This window comes from Balaenoptera acutorostrata, chromosome 5 (assembly GCF_949987535.1).
Source record: "Balaenoptera acutorostrata chromosome 5, mBalAcu1.1, whole genome shotgun sequence".
In the NCBI taxonomy this organism is placed as follows: domain Eukaryota; kingdom Metazoa; phylum Chordata; class Mammalia; order Artiodactyla; family Balaenopteridae; genus Balaenoptera; species Balaenoptera acutorostrata.
Genome location: NC_080068.1, coordinates 49,015,759 through 49,033,939, shown reverse-complemented (window position 1 = coordinate 49,033,939; position 18,181 = coordinate 49,015,759). Strand labels below are relative to the sequence as shown.

The 18,181-nt window shown below is 41.4% G+C and overlaps 1 protein-coding gene across 1 annotated transcript; it reads left to right on the top strand.

The window, feature by feature from the left end:
• Positions 1-12,332: 12,332 nt before the first annotated feature.
• On the top strand, positions 12,333-17,599 carry CXCL13 (C-X-C motif chemokine ligand 13). The gene is made up of 4 exons (XM_007165630.1): positions 12,333-12,396; positions 13,986-14,118; positions 17,177-17,254; positions 17,545-17,599. The coding sequence occupies exons 1-4, from the start codon at positions 12,333-12,335 to the stop codon at positions 17,597-17,599; spliced, it is 330 nt and encodes a 109-aa protein (XP_007165692.1).
• Positions 17,600-18,181: the final 582 nt, after the last annotated feature.

The following is an 18,181-nucleotide window of genomic DNA, read 5'->3' as shown; positions in this document are numbered from 1 at the left end:
CACTTGAATCAAATGATCCAGCTTTGTCATTAGAGCTATAGTCAGCGGCATAGCTCAGAAACTTCCCTCTGGCCATCCACCTATAGAAAGCAGCACAGCCTACCCAGGCCTCTGCTAACATGAATATCAAGGCACAGAATAAACACTTCATGTCCTAAAGCCAGAAAAAGCCTCTGGCTCTGTGGACAGGCAGCTGGGCAGGTACTGGGAGGGTGCTCGACAGTCCCCACTCTACTTCCGCCACCTCACTTGGGTAGCTTGAAATTGACCATGGTGGGAGTATCCACATCATGGAAATAGGCAAACATCACAAATCAGAATTTTCCAGAATATTTGTTTTACAACATTTACCAGCACATTCCTTTTTTGTGTGTGTGCCAATAAAACAAAGCTTTTTTTGTATATCACTGAGGCAGATAGTAGGTCTACGGACATGACTCTCTAATTTCTGCTCACTTAATCTAGTAGGGGCAGTGGATGCTTTTGAGTTCTCTAAGACCGCTTATGCTTTATAATTAAGAAAACGTGCTGGGGGGCTTCCCTGGTGGCACAGTGGTTGAGAATCTGCCTGCTAATGCAGGGAACATGGGTTCGAGCCCTGGTCTGGGAAGATCCCACATGCCACGGAGCAACTAGGCCCGTGAGCCACAACTACTGAGCCTGCGCGTCTGGAGCCTGTGCTCCGCAACAAGAGAGGCAACGATAGTGAGAGGCCCGCGCACCGCGATGAAGAGTGGCCCACGTTTGCCGCAACTAGAGAAAGCCCTCGCACAGAAACGAAGACCCAACACAGCCAAAAATAAATAAATAAATAAATTAATTAATTAATTAAAAAAAAAAAGATAACGTGTTGGATTAGAACATTTCAACCCCGCTGAGACACCCTGAGTGATAGTAATCCAGGTTTGTGCTTTTAAACTCTGGGTCAAGATGTATTGAGCTTAGTACGTGCAGTAAAGGTGCTAAATTTGGGGCTGATTTTCACAGGGCATGGACCACATGTCTTTTGTGCACATTGCAAAGTGCCTGACATAGAGTAGACACTCAAATCAATGACAGTGATTGAGTCCACCATGAAAAGAGCTGAACCATGGGGGAAGAATGAATAAGCTTCTCTTGTTCACCACCCATGGAAGAGTGTGGTATAAAGGTGTGAAAGCCAGAGCCTTTGACTATAAACACAATGGTGCGTGGGTTGATACCCCTCCTACAGCTCTGCCGGATGCCTATAGGGCTGCGGCCCCCCACGCCCACAGAGTGCCCCACTGGCTTCAGGGAGACGTGTCACAAAACTTTTGTGATTTTTGTGCTAGCCTCTGTGTCAAGATACATCACTGCTGTCCTGCCAGGGCCTTCTGTGAGGATATTGCTCTGCCACCCTGAGCCTTCAGTCTTGGAGCTTTATGATTGTCTGCAGAGCATTTAGGGGGACTGGCCCTCTCCCCAGTTCTCTGTCCCACTTCTAAGACAGTGTCCCCTGGGCTCCAAACAAGCATGCTTGTGTCCAGAGTCATTATCACACAGAGCCTCCTCAACTTGGCATTCCAACCCTCTTAGTGGTCCCAGACTTTCAGCCTGGGTAGGGATGAGGAATTGACCACCCCATGCTACCCCTTTATTGACCTTCTCATACTCAAAAAATTATTGCCTGTTTTTTGCAAACAAAGCAAACCCTTCGCATATCACTGACACAGACAGTAGGTAGTGTAACAGGAAATATAGGGGCATTTTTCCTGATGTCCTGGACGAGTGCTAAGATCGAAAGCTGACAAGCAAAAGAACATGGGTCCATTAGGATACTTTTATAAGTAACCAAAAATGCATCTAAAAATGGCTTTAACAATAAAGAAATATTTTTGTCTCAAGTAGTAAGAATGTCTCCATTCTTTTGACAAGGAACTCCTCATGTGTTGCCTTTGTTAGATCTAGATATGACACCTGGAATTGCTGTAGTCATGAAAGGATCCAGCCTGAGGACAATGTCCAAAGGCAGGAAGAAGTCACCACTTACATTATCTTGATTTTAAGAGTTAAATTAAAATGTCTTTCTCAGGCCCCAGATTTAGAAAAGTGGAATCATCTTAATCATTGGCTTATGACAGTGAGGATTTCCCCCCAAGGGCCTTGGAATAGCTCATCTGGTGCATGTGGCTGTGTTGAAGAGGTTGAATATTCAAATCAAATAGGCTTCTGTTCAAAAAATGGAAGTACAGGAGTGGCTGTTAGGTGGGCAAACTGAAGGATCTGCTGCAGGCTGGGGCTACATTCTACATCCAGAGCACCACCAGTACCAGGGCCAACCACCCACTCACAGGGCTACCAGGAAGAACCCAATCAAAGAACCCTCTATCCTCCCCCCACCTCCAGTCAATATAAGGGGAAGACTAGGAGAGAGGAGAAGTATTGCAAGATTGCCAGGTATATACCAATAAAAGAAACTCTTCCCTCTCCTCTCTCTTCTGAACACTGGCAAGCCATTAAAGGGACAGAGTATTTGATGATGTTGGAGCTTGGAAAAAGGGGAAACAGGATGCTGAAAGAGGAGGTACACCAGCAAGGCCGTCTGCTTTTCCACTGGTTGGCATGGCAACAACCTTTAATCTTCTGTGGGTCGAGCGGACCCTGCAGGAGATAACCAAACTTGGCCATCTCACCAGTACTCCACCTCCAAAAGAGCTGGCGTGGGGTGAGGTGACCCCAGTGACAAGTGGCTGTGGAGTATGTCCCTGGGGTAGAGGCTGGAGAGTTGTGGAAGGAGTTAGTGCAGAGTCAGCTCTGCCACGTTAGGGATCTGTGCATTAGGGGGGCTCCTCGGGGTCTCCCTGAGAGAGCCAGCCCTGCCACCCAACAGGCGTCCACAACGATAGAAGCACCCATAACAGAGAAGCAGCGATGAGTAACGGGCTGAGTGGGGGCTGCCCCCTTGCCGTGGAAGACAACCATCCCAGCCCCCACCCCTCTTCCCTGACAAGTCGCACAAGCCTGGAAGAGGAAAGGGGAGGTAGAGGACATCCAGACTATGCCTCACTCACCCATGCCAAGCCCCTCTAGTCAAAGTTTTCATCTGCATTGGCTGGAAGAGAGGAGAAGAGCTTTGAATTGTGCAAATACTGAATTCTTTTCAACAAACAGAGCAAAGGTTATTCGAATAACAAAAAAAAACGGCAAAAGGATGTTATGGAATCTGGACAAGATGCCTTACACAGCAAGAAAGAGAGCATCGATACAGTAGAGTTGGGAGTTGGCAGGGGGGTGGATTTTTCTTCATTATACACCAAGGTGACACTCCTCAGTAAATATGTTCGCTCAGGAGTAAGGTGGGGTGTTGCCTAATGCTAAGCTTCAAAAATATCCACATGCCACGTCCTCACACCATATACAAAAATAAACTCAAAATGGCTTAAATACTTAAATACAAGACATGAGACCATAAAACTCCTAGAAAAGAACATAGGCAAAACATTCTCTGACATAAATTATACCAGTGTGTTCTTAGGTCAGTCTCCCAAGGCAATAGAAATAAAAGCAAAAAGAAACAAATGGGACCAATCAAACTTACAAGCTTTTGCACAGAAAAGGATACCATAAACAAAATGAAAACACAGCCTACGGACTGGGAGAAAATATTTGCAAACAACGCAACCGACAAGGGCTTAATTTCCAAAATATACAAACAGCTCATACAACTGAATAACAAAAAAACAAACAACCCAATCAAAAAATGGACAGAAGATCTAAACAGACGTTTCTCCAAAGAAGACATACAGATGGCCAACAGGCACATGAAAAGGTGCTCGGCATCATTAATTATTAGAGAAATGTGAATCAAAACTACCATGAGGTACCACCTCACTCTAGTCAGAATGACCATCATTAAAAAGTCTAGGGGCTTCCCTGGTGGCGCAGTGGTTGAGCGTCGGCTTGCCAGTGCAGGACATGCGGGTTCGAGCCCTGCTCTGGGAGGATCCCACATGCCGCGGAGCAACTGGATCCGTGAGCCACAACTACTGAGCTCTGCGCGTCTGGAGCCTGTGCTCCACAACAACAGAGGCCACGATAGAGAGAGGTCCGCGCACCACGATGAAGAGCGGCCCCCGCTTGCCGCAACTAGAGAAAGCCCTTGCATAGAAACGAAGACCCAACACAGCTAAAAATAAATAAATAATAAAAATAAAGGAATTCCTTTAAAAAAAAAAAGTCTACAAATATCAAATGCTGGAGAGGGTGTGGAGAAAAGGGAACCCTCTTGCACTGTTGGTGCAAATGTAAATTGGTGCAGCCACTATGGAGAACAGTATGGAGGTTCCTCAAAAAACTAAAAATAGAGTTGCCATATAATCCAGCAATCCCATTCCTGGGCATATATCTGGAGAAAACTCTAATTTTAAAAAATACATGTACCCCACAATGTTCATAGCAGCACTATTTACAATAGCCAAGGTATAGCAACCTAAGTGTCTATTGACAGATGAATGGATAAAGAAGATGTGGTGTATATATACAATAGAATATTACTCAGCTATAAAAAAGAATGAAATAGTGCCATTGGCAGCAATATGGATGGACACAGAGATTATCATACTAAGTGAAGTAAGTCAGAATGAGAAAGACAAATACCATACGATATCACTTATATGTGGAATCTAAAATATGACACAAATGAACTTATTTACAAAACAGAGGCAGACTCACAGACATAGAAAACAAACTTACAGTTATCAAAGGGAAAAGGGGGTAGGGGAGGGATAAATTGGGAATTTGGGATTAGCAGATACAAACCACTATGTATAAAATAGATAAAACAAGGTCCTACTGTATAGCACAGGGAACTATATTCAATATCCTGTAATAAACCATAATGGAAAAGAATATGAAAAAGAATATGTATGTATATGTACAACTGAATCACTTTGCTGTACACGAGAAACTAATACAACATTGTAAATCGTTTCTAGCCCTGATACAACACCCTGTTGTTGAGAATAAATATAAATGAAGCCATAGGAATAGGGCTAGAGGAAAAAACTTTGAATATCCAGGTACTGCCAACGAGGAAGGAAGTATTCATTTCTTCATTGCAGAAGGTGTTCAACCTGGGAACTTCAGACCCCTAGTGGAGGGCAGAGGGATTGCCAAGGGTCCTCAAACCCATTTTTTGAAAAGTGGGGTGGAGAGCGAGGGAGTGAGGCAAGGGATGAAATTGGAGTGAACGCCAGGATCCACAGAAGGGCTGATCCATATAAGGACAGTGAGAAGCTTTTGAAACAGAGCAATGACATGATCAACTTTGTGTTCTGAAAAGATGACTCTGACTGCAGTGTGGGAAATGGATCGGAAGGGGGATGGGAAGAGAGCAGTTAATGGGCCATTGCAGGATTTCTAAAAATGGTGTCTTGGAATAAGAGGTGGTGATAAAAGTGAGGAAAGTAGATAAAGGCAAGACGTTTTAACAGATACACGGGGCAGCTCTTGGAGACCAAATAAATATGGGGATTAAGGGAGATGAAGGAATTAAAGATGACTTACTGGTTTCTGAGCAACTGGGTGAATGATACCATTCACTAAGACTGGGAATACTGCAGGTAAAGCAGATTTTAGAGAAACTAAGTTCAATTTGGATGTGATTGGTTGGAGGGATCTAAGAGGCCTCTATGAAGCCATGACCACTAGGCTATTGGATAGATACCCATGTGAGTGGACTTCCATCTAAACTGGAAGTAGGGAAGAGACACGCTTGCCTTGGAAGAGAGCACGAAGTGAGGAGAGGATCTTAATGTCTGGTTAGACAAAGAGGAGACACTGTCAAAGGAATATGAAGCCAAGAGGATTACCTGGAAACACCTGAGGTTGTGGAACAGCAGACATTACAGAAACAGAGTGATAAGCCCAAAACTTTTCTAAGTTAAATAAAGGTGCTCCTGCTGGAAACCACTGACTTTTATTCTTAACATCCAGAACTCCATCCATACATGGTTAGAACATAAAGGTAGCTAAGATAAAAAAGCAGATGATGAGATAACATGTACATTATAGAATCTGAACAGGAGAAAGAAGATGACTATTTTGTTTCTGCTCACTGGGCTGAGCTGGAAAACTTGACCATCACTTTGACGTTGCTATGTAGTGTCCTCACTGTTCTCAGAAAACTTTCTAATCACAGAAGCTTTGCATTCAGCTGCTGCTGAGGCCTAACGTGATTGCACACCAGAGAACTGACGCACAATCTGATTTTGCAACCTCAGGGCCAAGAAGTTGGACATGGCCCAGAATTTGTTGGATTACTTCAGAGTTTTAGGGGTTTTTCTTCCCTCTTTGAGTAACATTTCAGCCTAATTTTAAAAACCTCAAAACTCACAGTATTTAATTTTTTAAAAAAGCAATAAACCAAATCAAATAATGATTTGAACATTGAAATAATATGCAACACATTCCTCTTGTCAGCACTGCAGGGTCTTTACCTGTGGACCCGCCTTTCCCTTTCAGCAGGCTGTTTTTGTAATTAACACTGCCACCTAGCAGTCTGGAAAATCAACACTGGAACACAGGGGAAAGATGTTTCATTTTTTAGTTTTTTAATTTTATTTTTTTTGGAAAGAAGTTTTAGATAGACACATTTTAGTTTTGTCTGGGATCCACTATATTTGAGATGAACTTGAGCACAACTTGAAATATGAACTTAATCACCTTTGAAAATACCTTTCCTCAGATATGGGTCTTGAAATGACTGTCTGGTAAACAACAGGCTGTTATAAGCAATTCAGTCCAGATGAAAATGATGGCAAAATGCAACATAGTCAATTCATAAAACTTCAGTACATTTGTAACTAATACAAACCTCCATGGGTGGCTTCTTAGGGAAAGGAGATCAATATTTTTGTTCAAAGTGGGTAAAAACAGAGTGTGAGGAACAGCTTCTTGGTCAGAGGACCTTTAAATAAGGAATCACATGTGTCCAATGGAAACCAAAGTAACATTTTAATTCTCGTCAGAAGCTTGACTCACAAACGAAGCCAAAGTTGCTTCTTAAAAAAGATGAATAAGCTCTAGAAAATCTGCTGTACCACGTTGTACCCAGTCAACAGTAATGTATTGTACACTTAAAAACTGTTAAGGGGGTAGATCTCACGTTAAGTGTTCTTACCACAATAAAATAAATTAAATTTAAAATAAATAATAAATTTTCGTGTTTTCACAAAGGTAAAAAATTTAACATTTATTGAGTGCTTACTATTTGCCCAAACACTGAGCAAAGCACTTTCCCATCACTGTTAGGTTCCCTATAGGACTCTCCAAGAAGGTACCATCACTTATCTTCAGTGCCAAAGGCATGGAGGAACTGAGCCTTGGGGACGGTGCAAGGCAAGTAAGTCTTGGAGTGAGTTTGCAAACCCAGATAAGTCTGATTTCAGAACCTGAGCTCTTACCTACTAGATTGTAATACTTTCCTGCTGTGCTGAAAGGCTAAAGCAAATGTCAGATGTTCAGCAAGTTAAAACACTTGTTAACAGAATAGAGCAAGTTTCTATTTTCTAGTTGAGTTGCTTTTAGATGGCATGAAAGAAAATGTTCTCAATTTGGTCACAATGGCATTTGTCTCCTATTATATTACAAACTACTTAAAAATTTTCAGAATTTTATCCCTTGAATCATTTAAAACTCTGCCATGAACCCTCTGTTCAATGCCTTTTGACCAGCTAGATTGGTAGGTACTTTGGTCAATTATACCATCTCTCTACTTTAGTGACATTTCACTTTTTGATATCTTGAGAGAGAATTCCCTTCTTATTGCTTTCACTGCTGTGCATTTAGCAGTCAGTGAGCATGTTTGTCCTGTCCACTTGCACTAAGGGATCTGTGCATCATACCCGGAGGAGATGATTTGTGCAAACCTTTCTCTGAAGGCAATTTGAATATGCGTATGGCTCAAGCTATACAGAGCAGTTCTTCTCAGACTTTAAGGTGCTTTTAAATCACCTAGGAATCTTGTTAAAATGTGGGACCTGAGATTCTGCACTTTTAACAAGCTCTCAGATAAAGCTGATGATGTTATTCCATGGACCGCAATTTGAGTACCAAGGTACTCAAAACTACCCAGTTTTTCTTGGGTCTAAGAGAAAATCTGTTTTGATTCCAAAGTCAGGGGAAAAAAAAAAAACCCTCCCCGTCATTTTCTCCTTTTCCCTAAGTTTTTCTATATCTGATCATAAAAAATCAGGTTTGATATAAACCAAGTTGTATGTTTTTATGTTTCCGAACAAAGGTAAAACTATTTATTTGTATATAAAAACTATTTTAAAAATAAAATGTTTCCACTTGGGCCCTAAATCTATTGTTTCAAAACATTTTTCTTCTTGGCTTCAAAGTTTTTGAAATGTATACCCCTATTGTAAATGAGATCATGGAGACTCTGACTTGAAACTTCTAGAATCATCTGGCCACCACACAGCTGCCCATTTTCCAATCCTATCTTGGGGCAGGCAGGTATAAAGTTTCTTTGGTCAGTATATGCTAAATCCTAAACGCTGAACATTAAAAGGAACAAAATCACTTTTAGAATTGCTCTGGAATTAGCTCCTTGACCCAGCAGTTCTTTTTTAACAAGAGCCAATTGTGGAATTTCCTAAATTTATTCAGAGTTCTCTTTCAGGAACCTTTGTTCCTACTCTCTTCCTGTTGCCAGCATCACTCATTTTTGTTCTGACAAGGAGATATACAGTACCTATAACAGAGGCAAATGTAAAACTCCTACACTTGGGTCCCAAAATCAAATTGCACATGTGGGCACAAGTGAAATGAATGAGACATAGTCAGAAATGACCATATCAAAAGAAAAAGAAATTGTTACCTGAAAACTCAATATAAGTGACCAAAATAATGTTATTCTAAGGGGCTTCCTCTGCTTTGTATTGGCAAAGCCATACTTGGAGTAGTGTGATGTTCCGATGTGTGTGCATGCAAGAGTGTATGTGTGTGTGTGTGTGTGTGTGTGTGTGTGTGTGGTGTGTGAGAGTCAGAAAAGGTAGGGGGAGACAGAAGCAGGGGCAGTCGTGATTTAGGAGAAACAATGAAAAAGATGAACAAGTTTCAAAAAGATAAACCAGATGGTGATTTATCTTTTTGAAGATAAGTGATGGAAAAAAGATGGTGAGAGCCTCAAACTGTGTTATAGGTTAGGATATTTACCTTTGAAATGTGTTCATTTGGGATTTAGAGTAAAAGTTAAATCTATTGATAATGGATGAATGGGTGGATGGATGGATGGACAGATAGACCATCTATTGAACACATTCTACGTGCCACGCACTCTGCCAAGAATTCTACATATACTAGATGATTTTATTCTCCAAAAAAATCCTTTAAAATTAGTATTATCTCCATATGAAAACTGGTAAGTCTGAGGCATAGAAAAATTAAGTGACCTGTCCAAAGTCATTGACCGGGTGACTCCACAGTTTGTGCTCTTAACCTCTAGTTCATAACCCTGCACGACAGTCATGGAGGTTCACTGCTCAGATCTCCCTCAAAGAAATAACTTGCTGGCCAGCTGGGAGAAGTGCAGTTAGCTGACAGCCTCCAGCTGTTAACATCCTCAGGCTCTGTTTCAGCTTTCTACCGGAGACCCTGCTGCTTCTGAGAAGCACCCCCGCCAGTGACTGGGCATGGCGGTGGGGGGAAGGGAGGGATGGTAGGGCCTGGATCTCTGCCCACTGTGGAGCTCCTCTAATAGACAGTCTTTTCTCAGGACCTCCCATTGAGTTGTCACAGACCCTCAGATCAGCATTGCAATCTGAAGCTCTCCTCAGTGGGCAGGCCCACTCCTGTCTCCTCCCTACTTTGATTCAGAAAAAAAGAAAATAAATTTTCTTTTATTCCAGCATCCATCTCAGCATCTGCTTCCTGGGGGGCCCAACTCACACACCCTATCTTCAAATATTTGGCGTACTATCAATGAAAGAGCAATTGTTTTCATATGGTGATAAGGGGTTGAATTAGTACAAAGTGACTGGAATATTAGGGAAGCGGCTTTCACATGCACAGAAGGAAGAACTTTCTAACAACCAGAACTGCCCAAACAATGGAATGGGCTGCCTCAAGACTGGTGAGTTCCCGGTCACTGCAGTCATTCAGGCCAATTGGAGGACTGCTTGGCTTATGAAGGTATTATGACATTACCATAACCCCCCACCCCATACACCCTGGAGCATCTAAGATGCTAACATCCACAATGCTAACTGAGTAGCAAAAATCAAATTAATTTAGGAAGCCACACCAGGAAGACCAAACCTCTGATTTTTCAGGGGCTCCATGGGTCTGGGTTCACACATCCACACCTGTACCCTCCTAGGGCAGCCCAGGGGTGCTCTAGGACAGATCAGCCATTGTCCACATGTTTTTCTTTCTTTCTTTTTTTTAATCAAAGATATACAGATTGCCAACAAACACATGAAAGGATGCTCAACATCACTAATCGTTAAAGAAATGCAAATCAAAACTACAGTGAGGTATCACCTCACACCAGTCAGAATGGCCACGATCAAAAAATCTACAAACAATAAATGCTGGAGAGGGTGTGGAGAAAAGGGAACCCTTTTGCACTGTTGGTGTGAATGTAAATTGATACAGCCACTATGGAGAACAGTATGGAGGTTCCTTAAAAAACTAAAAATAGAACTACCATACGACCCAGCAATCCCACTACTGGGCATATACCCTGAGAAAACCATAATTCAAAAAGAGTCATGCACCACAATGTTCATTGCAGCTCTATTTACAATAGCCAGGATATGGAAGCAACCTAAGTGCCCATTGACAGATGAATGGATAAAGAAGATGTGGCACATGTATACAATGGAATATTACTCAGCCATAAAAAGAAATGAAATTGAGTTATTTGTAGTGAGGTGGATGGACCTAGAGTCTGTCATACAGAGTGAAGTAAGTCAGAAAGAGAAAAACAAATACCGTATGCTAACACATATATATGGAATCTAAAAAAAATGGTCATGAAGAACCTAGGGACAGGACAGGAATAAAGACACAGATGTAGAGAATGGACTTGAGGACATGGGGAGGGAGAAGGGTAACCTGGGATGAAGTGAGAGAGTGGCATGGACTTATAAATACTACCAAATGAAAAATAGATAGCTAGTGGGAAGCAGCCGAGTAGCACAGGGAGATCAGCTTGGTGCTTTGTGACCACCTAGAGGGGTGGGATAGGGAGGGTGGGAGGCAGATGCAAGAGGGAGGAGATATGGGGATATATGTATATGTATAGCTGATTCACTTTGTTATAAAGCAGAAACTAACACACCATTGTAAAGCAATTATACTCCAATAAAGATGTTAAAAAAAACAAAAGTTAGGCCCATCATCTCAAGATAATTTAAAAATTAAATCAATTTAGATGTATTTAAAAAAGAAAAAAAAAGTGCTCCTAGCAAGTGAGTTAAGGCTGTGGGTTCATTGGGCCCATGGGCTATTTGGCCAGATCAAAACCAAATTGCACATGTGCTTTATTAAACAAACTGTAATATGAGGTTCAGCATCTGATGAAATTCTAATGACACCCTCCACTGACACCTGGTTCTCAACTTGCATACCAGAGCCAGAAAGATTCTCCTCCTCAAAGCTGTTACTTTCCTCCCTTCAAGACACAGCCACATTAATGAGGGGGCACATACTTGCCCTCTTCCAGGATTCCCATGATGGTGATTACATAAGTAATCATATATTTCAGATAGTGAAATACGATGTGGGAAAGTCTGGTAGAAAAACAGTCGGCATAAGGATCTGTATATAAGAAGACATTCATTAGGTCTGCAAATATTTACTGAGCACCTACCAAAGGCTAGACTCTCTTGCAGGTGCTAGGAACACAATGATATGCCCGACAGAGTCTCTGATTTCCTGGAGGATATATTCAAATGCCATTGAGAAACCCACTGACCCTTCACTGAGAGAAGCAGTCAAAGCCACAATCACTGACCGTGATCCTACAGAGAGTGCTGTGGAGTTTCCAAACCGATAACCCTTTCCCTCACTCCCACCACCAAATTCCTGCAGCATCCCTGCCATTTATAGGCTACATTTTCAAGAAATACTTTACCATACTACTATTGCTCTGAAGCAAATTCATAAAATTTGCAAGAGGAGTTAAAAAAAAAGCAAGCTCAGCAATATTTGGGGGCTTTTAAAACTGATGATGCAGCTGACCTCCTGGAGACAAAGGCAGTGGGAGGGCCTTACTGGTCTGAATAAATAGAATCTCTGTGCTGAGAACTCACAGTTTAGACCCAGAGCTAACTAAAGTCTGAACTCCACCTTGATGCAGAATGAGGTTCACCCAGGCATCTCTGCTTCTTGTGCTGCTGGCCTGCAGCCTCTCTCCAGTCCATGGTGAGAACTTTCACTTATGTTGTCATTTGTGCTTTGAGCTGAAATGGTCTTCAGCTGTTTCATTTTTTTTTTTTTTTCAATCAGAAAATGAGGGGAGATGTGAATGAAGGGGAAAAAAACTGCTCAACTGCTCCTAGATTTCTAAAAGTAAGGTGCTTAGGGATTTAACTCTTAGAGGCTGGAAACATCTGTATTATTAAGATTGTCATCCAGAGAAGGGGGAGATACTGGAGATCCAATGTCCATGGGACTTACACTCGGCTTGCCTATTCCTGGCCTTTTTCAGATGCAGCTCTGCCTGCAACTAATTCTCTCCAGGTATCTCTTCTTCGTTTTGCCTTTCACTACCCCTTCCGACCAAACACTTTATAGGATTTAAAGATTATTCACCTCAACCTGTTGGTCTCCTGCAGGGAACGTCTGATACAATTTTATAGGGTCAGCTCTGACACGAGCCATTGTATGTACAGCAGGGGTACTCAAATACACACTTTCTGCCAAGAAGCAGGCTTCCAAGTCTAAACGGGGATGTTTTCTTTGTGTAAATAGGTAAATATCTAATTGAAGTGGTAAATTTCTGTACAGCTGAAGGAATCTGATGCATGTGCAGGATGCTACGCTCTGCTCGGGGTAGAGGACCAATTTTTGTTCTTAAAATGTGGGGATTTTTTTTCCAATTTTTATTTTGTTTCATGTTATTTTCATTCTTCAAGACCCTCATCTCTCTTTCCCTGCACGAAGCCTTTCCATTGCTCCTGGCAAAGTCCCCCGTTCTCATTCATGCAGTTTGGGCCTTGGGGGAAATACAACATTCTATGGTATTTTAGTTTTTGTTCACTTGTTTCCCTCGCTAAAGTGCAGACACCTTGAGGGCCTGGTCCCTTTTATTTGCAATTCCGTGTCGAGCACAGTGGTAGGCACTGGGGTGAAAGAAGGTAGAATTCCTTAAAATGCGTGAGATGGGTTACCTATACAAGTATCTAGTACTGAGAACTATTGTCGTTGAAAACAAATCGTCGAATTTTTATGATTGGCTTTTTTTGGGTAATGATTTGTAACTGAGTTGGAGGACCAACATATTAAACAAAAACAAAAAATATCCTCGTGGTATTTCCTCGGAGAGACAGGGAGGGTTGGTGGACTGGGGAGTATGATAAGAGAGAAAACTTTGTTACAGCTTGTTAATGCTCCAGGGACTCGGAAACTAGTTCATTTCCTTGGTTTTTATGTGGTGGGGGTGAAGATCAGTCAATTTTATGTTGTCTTAATTATAACTGGGTTGTCAGTCCCCACCGTGGCCATTCTCAAATTTTATTATATGGACAACCACCTGAGTACCAATATAATGCTATCACAGATTTCAATAGGTATTGTGCTTTTAAAAAGCTAATTTTATTTTTAAGGTTTTGGTAGAAAGCGTTTGAAAATAAGCCAAGACGAACAGAAATGCACAAACTAAAGGCATATGGCTGGAAGCACCGACTTGAAATTTTTAAATCTTCAAATGTGCAGTATGAAAGATTACTGATTAAGTTCTAGTTGTGAATTATATGCCAAAGGGACTAAAATAACTGATTCTGTGTTTATAGGTGTCCTGGAGACCTATAACACAAACTTAAAGTGTAAATGCATCCGAGAGACCTTCAACTTTGTCTCCATTTTGCTCATTGGAAAGCTTCAAATCTTGCCCCCTGGGAATGGATGTCCAAACACAGAAATCATGTAAGTTGCAATAAAACAATAATGTATGATTCCTCAAAGTGATTTACTTTGAGTGTTGCTAGCAATTAATTCTCAAACTAATAATGAGAATCAGTAATACTTGTTAAGTACATGCTTTGCAGGGGTCCTGAGCTAATGCAATGCTTTATGCACAGTCACTGATTTTATTCCCTTCAAGAGCCCTTTAAGGTATGTCTATTGTTATCACTCCTTTACAGATGCAGAAACTGAGGCTTAGGGAGGTTAACTGACTGCCCTGAGTCACACCATTAGAAATGGACAGAGCCAAGACTCTTATCTGTCAAATTCCAATTGCCAGCAGAGGCAGACACTTTGTTCCCCAGAAGTTGAAGAGCAAGAAAATAAGTACCCACAACGGTCCTTGGTCAGAATGTCTCTCTTATGGAACTGTCCTTTAGCTTTAGGTTCTATCAACTTTGAACCCCTAACTCTGTTTAAAGACTTAGGCTAAGGGGATAGTAGTGGCTACAAGAAATTTAATAGATATTTTCTTTTATTTGAAATGGTATAACCCCTTTCTTCTGTGACCCTCCCTTTTCTGTACACCCAGAGAAATCTGTGGATTTCTTTATTAGGGCATTTTCCATGGCACATTAATAAGACTTTACACACTGCACGTAAAGCCCCTAGTATCGTGCCAGGCACAGTAATAAATGTTCAGCAACTGTTAGCTGCAATTGTACAGCATCATTGTGTTGAAACAATCAGGTTTGTTTGTTTTTCTCTTTCATTCGCACCAGAAAACAAGTTCTTTATTAGACAGGGATCAGATATTATTCATTTCTCTATTCCTGTTGCTTTATCCCTTACCTGGCATATAGTAGAGGCTCAACAAAGTTGGATTGATGCACTGAATATTTTAAAGGCAGCCTGTAGATCTTTTGCATATCGCTGCTTAGAACTGTGATTTCTTCTTCCTGCATCTACCTTGAATAAACCAAGGTGTCCCACAGCACCTTGAAGTACAGACAGAGCATTCTTCTCAGGGCACCACCAGCTTGGCTTTCATTAGCAGCCCTTCCCTTGGCTATTTTAGCCTTACGAAACATTCGTAAGCAGCCACTTTTTGTTTGTCCTATTTTGATGTTAGTGCTTTGGGTCTCGGACTAGTTGATTCACTTTGTTATACAGCAGAAGATAACACAACATTTTAAAGCAATTAACCTCCAATAAAGATGTTAAAAAAAAATAAGTACGGAAATTTTTCATTAAAAAGGCGTTACACTTCCACTACTATCTTTGACAGTGAAAATTCAGACTAAACCATGATTATTGCCCTCAAACTCGGAGACGCAAAGCATAGCCATAACCTGTTTAGGAGCAGTTCCTCTGGCTGTCTAGAGAATAGAGACTTCTTCCTTTATTTTTACCAGTTTCTCTGTCATGAGTCAAGTCTCTCACCTCCAACTAGGGGAAGTAATACACCCTACTTTTCTCTACTTTAGCTTTAATTGTTTTAACGTGACAAAAATTCTTAATTAATTTATTTTTGGCTGCGTTGGGTCTTCGTTTGCTGCACGCGGGCTCTCTCTAGTTGTGGTGAGCGGGGGCTACTCTTCGTTGCGGTGCGCGGGCTTCTCCTTGCGGTGGCTTCTCTTGTTGCGGAGCATGGGCTCTAGGTAAGCGGGCTCAGTAGTTGTGGCTCCCGGGCTCTAGAGCACAGTCTCAGCAGCTGTGGCGCACGGGCTTAGTTGCTCCGCGGCATGTGGGATCTTCCCGGACCAGGGCTCGAATCTGTGTCCTCTGCGTTGGCAGGCAGATTCCTAACCACTGCGCCACCGGGGAAGTCCCCCTAAAATTTGATTTCTTATCTTCTCACCAGAGTCTGCATTTCTGAATTTTAACCAGATATAGAAGCAAGAGCTGCAAATAATTATGAGCAACTCATAGCAGTCAGGAGTGAAAATACTGTGAGTCCACATAGTCAGAAATCTGTTTTTCTATCATGAACTCAGGAGCCAAATTGGAAGGCTCTGCCCAAGAACCCAACAGTTCTATGACCTCTGACTCTGTACTTTTCAATGACAAGGGTAGAGTTTCAACGCTAGATGGATGGATTCTTGCTGTTTGTCATTTTATAGCTAAAATAAGAGACACATCAAGAAACTGTGTTTTGTTTGAGGTCACCCCAACAGAGAGTAGAGTCTCCCAGTTTGCTGTCACCTGGGAGACCTCACCTCTTGCACTGCAGGTAAAACATTCAACACTGTGTCTGGCACTTGGTAACCATTCAGATCATGCCCATGTGGAACGGTGGCTAAAAGTGTGGGTTCAGGAGTCAGATAAGCTTCATTTGAATCCTGCTTTATCAGGCATTTGTTGTACAATCTTGGACAAATTATTTAAACTCTCTAAGCCTCAAATTCCTCTTCTGAAGGTGAGGAAATAGTATTTCCTTTAGCACAGGATTTTTGTGAGATTAATTGAGATAATTCACATTACTGCTGAGCATAGTGGTTGGCACATTTTAAGTGCTTGATCAATATCAGCTGATAATTATCCTTGCTGCTTTTGTTGTTGCCTAATTTTTAGAGCATTGACAGCCTTGCTCACGGATGGTTCCACCAAATGCAGATGTCACTCAGAGCAGTCAGCTCTGTAACCTCTCCCACAATAAATTTCATCGGATTTTTTTTTCAAATAAAAGGTCTTCAAGAGAGTGTTTTCTATAGTCTATTTTGTTCTCCCAAGCTCAATGAACAAACACATTTTAAAGATATTGTGATACAGCTTTAGGAGTGAGCAAATCTTGGAGTCAGCTATTTGGTCCATCTCCAGTTCATGTAAAGGTTTTCAACAAAATACTAACCTCTGACACATGAGAGTCTGTCAATTCATTTTCAGTTCCACCAGCTCACACATACCAGCCCGCAAATGGGGTTTTTATTATTCATCAGACCTCATGCTACAAATCACCTACTCCAGATCCAAAACTGCCTACCTCCAATTTCACTGCATGTGGGAATCTTTATTTTTATACTCAACTCTTTCCTTAAGTGAAGGACTGACTGCTTTATTTTTATTTATTTTCCCCCAGAGCCTGGATGAAGAATAAGTCAGTTATCTGCTTGAACCCTGGAGCCAAATGGACACAAAAACTAATGAGAGTGTCAAGGTGAGTCAGGCATATCAAGGGTTTGTAGATTTCACTTGCACTGAAGGGTTTCCCTTTCCTGGGTAGTCAAAATGGGGACCATTTTAAATTTATGAGACGTTCCTGAGACAAATGCCTATTCTTCACTATTATTTCTTATCAGATAGAGTTGGGGTGACTCATTCCAGCAGCTCAGTAAACTAAACTGGAAACCAGTGGGCACAGTATTCCTTGTTAGATATCTCCAGGGGAAAGCCACAGTTTCTGGGAAGTCTTTCTCTAAACATGACTCTCTTGTTTTTATTTCACAGAAAAAGTGCTTTTTCAACTTCACCAGCTCCAGTGTTTAAGAAAATGATTGCCTGATGCCAATATTACCACCAAGAACACCTGCATTCCCCCTTCATTCCTGCCCTCAGTTTTAGTTTTGCATTTGGTTGGATGTTTTCCAGGAAAAAGATCTTCCCCATCTGCTCAAGCATGAGAATATATGTACAAATAACCTTGCAGAAGCTGATGGGGCAAACTTGAGATTTTTTTTTGATTACAGTACCCTACAAACTTAGAGTTTGCATTCTTAGTCATCAAGGAGGAAACTTTCTTGAAGGATAGTTACTGAGTTATAAATGATATAGGTTTCTTTCAAAAATATACCTGTTGTTGAATGCTGAATTTTCCTACAAAATAAGGGAATGAGAATTTAAAACTCATATCTGAACATGTGGCTTGAATTAAGGAGGAAATGATGGAATGCATTTCAGTCATTTTACACCCTAGGAACAGCAAGCTTCCATAAGAGATTTAAAAAGCTGCCTGGGAAACCCATGGAATTTCAGCCTTCCAAGAGACAGAGGGTTCACTTAATAGATATCCTTCGTTTAAAAGCTCACTCTTGAGAGGAACGAGGTCCTTCTTCTACTTTTAAGGAGTTCCTTTATAAGATTTATT

Coding starts and splice junctions, on each gene's coding strand:
- CXCL13 (XM_007165630.1), top strand. CDS start 12,333: ATGAGGTTCACCCAGGCATCTCTGCTTCTTGTGCTGCTGGCCTGCAGC. Junction 12,397..13,985: donor CAGCCTCTCTCCAGTCCATG/GTGAGAACTTTC, acceptor CTGTGTTTATAG/GTGTCCTGGAGACCTATAAC. Junction 17,255..17,544: donor AAACTAATGAGAGTGTCAAG/GTGAGTCAGGCA, acceptor TTTATTTCACAG/AAAAAGTGCTTTTTCAACTT.